This window comes from Plasmodium reichenowi, chromosome 7 (assembly GCF_001601855.1).
Source record: "Plasmodium reichenowi strain SY57 chromosome 7, whole genome shotgun sequence".
Lineage (NCBI taxonomy): Eukaryota > Apicomplexa > Aconoidasida > Haemosporida > Plasmodiidae > Plasmodium > Plasmodium reichenowi.
In genome coordinates this window covers 844208-850624 of record NC_033652.1, presented here as the reverse complement: position 1 = coordinate 850624, position 6417 = coordinate 844208, and the positions used below count along the sequence as shown (strand labels likewise).

General features: G+C 19.0%; 2 protein-coding genes across 2 annotated transcripts in view; both read left to right on the top strand.

Moving 5' to 3' along the window:
- Positions 1-107: 107 nt before the first annotated feature.
- PRSY57_0722000 (kelch protein, putative) lies at positions 108-1988 on the top strand (the record flags this gene model as incomplete). Its single annotated transcript, XM_012906874.2, has 4 exons — positions 108-1125; positions 1302-1465; positions 1666-1731; positions 1977-1988. The coding sequence occupies 4 exons, from the start codon at positions 108-110 to the stop codon at positions 1986-1988; spliced, it is 1260 nt and encodes a 419-aa protein (XP_012762328.2).
- A 1316-nt stretch (positions 1989-3304) lies between these two features.
- PRSY57_0721900 (hypothetical protein) overlaps positions 3305-6417 on the top strand; it is a gene marked incomplete at both ends in the record, with an annotated part of 11451 nt that continues 8338 nt past the window's right edge. The window contains one exon of the mRNA XM_020114678.1: positions 3305-6307. Coding sequence (XP_019970635.1) covers positions 3305-6307 — 3003 coding nt within the window. The remainder of the gene's footprint in view (positions 6308-6417) is intronic.

The following is a 6417-nucleotide window of genomic DNA, read 5'->3' as shown; positions in this document are numbered from 1 at the left end:
ATTTGCATATTCTTGGTTTTTTTTATTTTTTTTTTTTTTATTTTTTTTTTATTTTTTTTTTCTTATGATTATATGCTCATCATATGCATTTACACAAATTAATATAAATGGATGTCTTAAGTAAAGATGTTTCTTCAGATGATAATTTGAAGAGAATTGAATTTTTTAATAAGGAAAGTAATGATATATTGGAAGATATAAAAAAAGATAAAATATTAAAAAATGAAAATAGTGTTTTAAAATCGTTAGCTTTGAATGATAGAAATAATATAAATAAAATAAATTATACACACAATAATACTAATACTTATAAAACTAGTAGTAATAATAATAATAATAATAACATATACCATTTTGATAGTAATGAATTGAATAATTGTGATTTTTATAAAAATATATCCATACCAGATGAACTACACCATTATAATAAAGATGTAGACAATATATGTAATATAAATAAAGAGAAAATTAATGAAAATAATAACGAGGTAGATATTGTATATTCTTATGTCATCAACGATTCACAAAAAAATATAGATTCAAACAATGAATTAATATCTATGAATATATCAATTGATGAAGGTGAAAATTATGTTTTAAAAAAAAGGATAAAGAAATTACCCTTTTTCAGATATGGTCATTTTTTATGTTTAACAAAAAATGGCTGTATACTAGCCATTGGAGGAACAGACGGAAAAAAAAAATATGGATTAGTTGAAAAATATTGTATGGAAAATAAAAAATGGAAACAAATAAATATCATGCACTTTTCAAGATCCAATTTTTGTGGTATATGTACAGATAATAACGATTTATTTATATTAGGTGGAGAAGGAGATGAAAGAATATTAAAAAGTGTCGAATATTTTGATAGTAAAATAAATTCTTGGAGATCTTTACCACCACTTAACTGTGTCAGACATTCAGCCAGTGCCATTTTTTTTCAAAACATGATTTTTATTATAGGGGGAAAAGATGGAATTGGGGAATATGGGAAAGTTCATAAAAGTGTAGAAATGTTAAATTTGAAGGAGAAAAATATGAGATGGGTTATGTGTAAATCATTGAAACAAGCTCGCTTAGGATTAGCAACTATAGTTTTTAAGGGGAAAATATATGCAATAGGTATGAACAGGATGAATAATGTGTTACATAAAAGATGGAGGGGGGTGGGGGGAGAATGAGCACATCGTTTTTGTACATCAACATATGTTCGTTGAATATATATATATATATATATATATATATGTATGTATTTAATTAATTATTTATTTATATTTATATTTATATTCTTTTAATAGGTGGCTCAACAGGTGTTAAAAATTTAAGCTCGGTCGAAATTTACGACTTCCAAATTAATAACTGGGTTGACGGCCCCAATATGAACTTACCTAGATCAAATATGGTCGCCTTTATTTGGGAGAACCATTTGGTGGTATATGGGGGGATAAATAAACATAAAGGGGTAATATATTCTATTAAATAGTTTATTTTTTTTAGAATTTATATGAATATATATTATATATATTTGTATTTTTGGAAAATACGTTAATCAGAATAAATATAAGAGATACATAAATATCGTGCTATTATATCTATTTCATTTATTTATTTATTTATTTATTATTATTATTATTATTCTTTTTTTTTTTTTTTTTTTTATAGGACCTTATTAACAGCGCTGAAATATTCAATGAAAAAAAGAATTGTTGGGAATTACTAAACAATAATGTATAAAAAAAATAAAAAAAAAGAAATATTTATTAATTCTAATAATATAAAAATATGTTATATTGATATTATCTTTTTGTGGACTCTTTTATTCAAATAAGAAATATAAAAAAAAAAAAAATTCTTTTTATTGTGTAACATTTATTATTACATGTATATATAATATATATATTATATAAATACATCTATATATATATATATATATATAATATATATATTTTTTTTTTTTTTTTTTTTTTTTTCAGGCGAAAACTTAAGAATTAATTTTTATTTTTTTATTCATATTTTAAAACTATTAAAAAAATTTTAATAAAAATAATTTATATACATATTATCACATTTTTACAATTTTGGTGACATTTTATAAAAGTAGTCTCTAAGATAAAAAAATTTTAAAATTACATGTTATGTATTTAAAAAAAATAAAATAAAAAATATAAAAATAAATATTTAAATAATATATATAATATATATATATATATATATATATATATATATATATATATTTTTATTTTTTATTATATATGTTTAAAAGAAAAAAAAGTCTTGTAGATTAATTAAAATTAATATAAAAACAAAATTATATAATACAATTATATAATATAATTATATTATTTTTTGGTATTTTTGTTTCAAACATATATATATATTTATTCCTTTTAATAAACAAAATATAAAAATATAAAAATATTATATATATTATTATATATGTATATATATGCAAAAATATATATGATATGATTATATATATATATATATGTACATATAATATATGTATAATTCTTTTAGTTAAATAATATTTGATATAAATCTTTAAAAGTGGAATAAGGAAAAAATATATAATTATTTTTTCTTCTGTACTATTCTGCTTACCTTTATTTATATTCCATTTTATTTTTAAATAATATATATATATATATTTATATTTATATGTAAATATTTTCCTTATATAATTTAAATATAAATTGTTATATATTTTTTGAATTAATATATATATATATATATAATATTGTGAATGAAAAACATCACATTTATGTAACATTTTTTATTAAGAAAAAAATAAAATAAAATAATATAAACCAAATCAAACCAAACCAAAGCGAAAGGTTTATGTATATTTTTTAATTAAGAATGGGAACATTTTAAAAGATAATATATATATATATATATATATATATTATATATATATTATATATTTTGTAGTAAAAATAACATTTTCAATGTTATTTATCAACTTGTAGAATTTAATTTTTAATTTTTATTTTTTTTGTTCTTTTTTTTTGTGTTATTCTTTATTTTTCTTCTGTAGATCACTCCCACTGAAAAAAAAAAAAGAAAAAAAAAAAAAAAAGGGGGCTATTTATAAAAATATTATTAACGTTGTAAAGAGTTAATATTTTTTTATCCATAAAGAAAAAAATATGACAAAAATAACATATATGAAATTGTATTTTAAATATCAATAATGTACAACAATCATTATTGTGTTTAATAGATTTATTATTATCTTCCTTCCATCCATCCATCCGTCCTTTTTTTTTTTTTTTTTTTTTTTTTTTTTTCTTTTTTGAAAATGGATTATAGATTTGTTTTGAAGCAACAAGAGTTATATATCCATATAGATATGGATAAGGAAAGAATAGAAGGAAATACGGTTATGAACATTTCTCTTTATATGCCCATTTATTATTTATACGATGAAGAAGATTTTATTAAGAATAACTATAATTTAAATAAGCTTAAAATACGAAAAGAAGAAAAAGATAAGAAGAAACAGGTGAAAGAAATTTTTTTACAACAAGATGTGTGTTACAAAAAATTTTGTAAAATGAAAAAAGAAAAGAAATTATTTGTAATTCTTCAAATTCCACATAATATTAATTCAAGTTCGTATTACGATATAGAATTAAATAATAAGGTACACGATAAATATTACATAATATATAATAGTTCACATAGTGCTTCTTCATATGATAAAATAAATAAGAAAACTGAAGATAATAATATAAATGAAGCAAAGCATATGAATGTTTATAACAATAATGAAAATTATATGGTAAAAAAAAATACAAAAAATGTTTCTTGTAATAAAGAAGAGGATGATAAAAATACAACAAGTCATGAAAATGATGATAAAAATATAACAAGTCATGAAAATGATGATAAAAATACAACAAATCATGAAAATGATGATAAAAATACAACAAGTCATGAAAATGATGATAAAAATACAACAAATCATGAAAATGATGATAAAAATACAACAAATTATGAAAATTATGACAATATTATATATAATAATATACCATATGATGAGTATAGAGAAGAATGTATGTCCGTAGAAAGAAGGGATTTTGAATTACAAGATACTTTGAATATTACTGATTATGTTTCTTTAAATAAATATGTGGATGAAAATTATATGAAAGAAAATAATTATATGTTTATAAATATAGATCAAGAAATATTGGATAAGGAAAAAGATAAGAATTATAAAAATTTTCTTCATTTTTGTAATAATGATAAATATGTAATTACAAATAGAGATGAATATAATATAAAAATAAATTTTATTATAGGTTTGAAATTTTCCTTTTATAATTTAAATTCATATTATAATAAAACATATTTTAATAAAAAGAATGAACATAATTTACTTATTACTTTACAAAATTATTCAAAAGAAAATACATGGTTTCCAACACTCTCAAAATTTGATAGTATATATTCAAAATGTTCATGGCTAACCATGTTTAAAATTCATAAACCTTATTTTATTATTTCATCCAATACTTTAATAGGTATATACGAAGAAAAATATGAACACGAATATGTAAATAAAGATGAAAGGAATGGTGAAACAATTAATAAAATAGAACTTGAAAGGAATTGCTTTGTTTATAAAACAACAAATAAATATGCAAAATTATTCCCTCATCAAATTTGCGTTTTTGCAGGAACATTCGATTTTCTACACTTAAATAATTTAAATTTTAAAGGATTCGAAAAAATTAATTATGATTTTTTGTACAAATATGAAAATATGTACAAAAATAACAAAATGTATAATTCCATTGAACAATATAATAAATATAAATATAAAAATTTTAATTATAAAAATAAATATAATTTATTCAAAGGAGAAAAAAAAAAAAACCAAAATGGCTATTTTGTTAGAAATGACCTGAACGGTTCAGGAAAAAGAAAACGTACAAATTCTCAACATTTGTATTATGAAGATTCGGATAGTTTGAATGAGGACGATAATATGGGTAGTCGAATGAATGTCGCTGTAAAGAATGATATTAATAATAATGATAATAATAATAATGATAATAATAATAATGAAAATAATGCTAATAATAATAATGATAATAATAATGAAAATAGTGCTAATAATAATAACAATAATTACAATAATTACAATATTAATGAACCGTTTGAAGACAATTTGTCAAATGATGAAAAATATAGTCAAATGAAAAAAAGGAAAACAGATATGAGCTCCTTCTCTTTAATAACAAAGAAGAGTTATGACAACCAAAATGAAGGAATGTGTAATTATATAGAAAGGAATGATTATAAAAAGAAAATAGAATGTTTTATAAATATGGAAAGAGAAAAATGCAATAATATAAAATATAAGAATTTGTTTGAACATAATAAGAAAGAAGTCGATGCTGATGATGAAATAACATATTATTATCAAAATATAAATGATAAGCGTGTTCCTAACATTTATATATTTTCTGTAAAGGATTATAAAAATGAATTAATATATACAAATCTTCATATTGGATATATTTTAAGGAATTTTTTAGATATTAGTAAGGAAAATTTTCCTTATGATAATTTAATAATATTATATCTTCCTATTGAATTTTGTGAATTACCAAGTTTTTTTTATAACTCAGAAAATATAGAAAGTTCTTTTAGCTGTCATATATATGATGATATAAAGAATGGATATAATTTATTTTCAAATAGTAATATATTAAATTATAAAATTATTGAACCATATATATATATGAAAAATAATAAGTTCTTTATTTTTGGAAATGTACTTATTTTCCCTACAAGCATATTACATAATATATATGATGTTTTATTTAATATGAATATTTTTAGTTATAAAATAATAATAGCAGAAGGGTTATTATCTTTATGTCTTCAAAATTATACAGATACTATGAAAAATGAAAATATTTATTTCTTGTATATGCTTAAAAGTTTTATGTTTACAAAATTTATTGAAACCGTGTTTGGAAATGTGGAAATAAATGTTATCTTTTATGAATTACGTGAACGTTATTGTTCTCTAGTTGAACTTTTAGGAGATATTAATTTATTTCATTCTTATGAAGAAAATAAAAATAATATATCACAAGAATTTCCTAGTCATTATATATTTAATAATTTATTCTATCTGAAATGCTTTTTATGTGTACGCATCTTTTTCAACATACTTAAAAATTTCCCTTTTTGTAATACTATTCATCAGTATTGTTTTTTTCTTTTCTTTAATTATTTTAAAAGCAAGGGAAAGGTTATACAATCAACAAAATTTTGGAAAAAGGTAAAAAAAAAAAAAAAAAAAAAAAAAAAAAAAAAAAAAAAAAAAAAAAAAAAAATATAAAAAATAATATTTTTTTTTTTTTTATTTTTTTTTTTTTTTTTTTTTTTTTT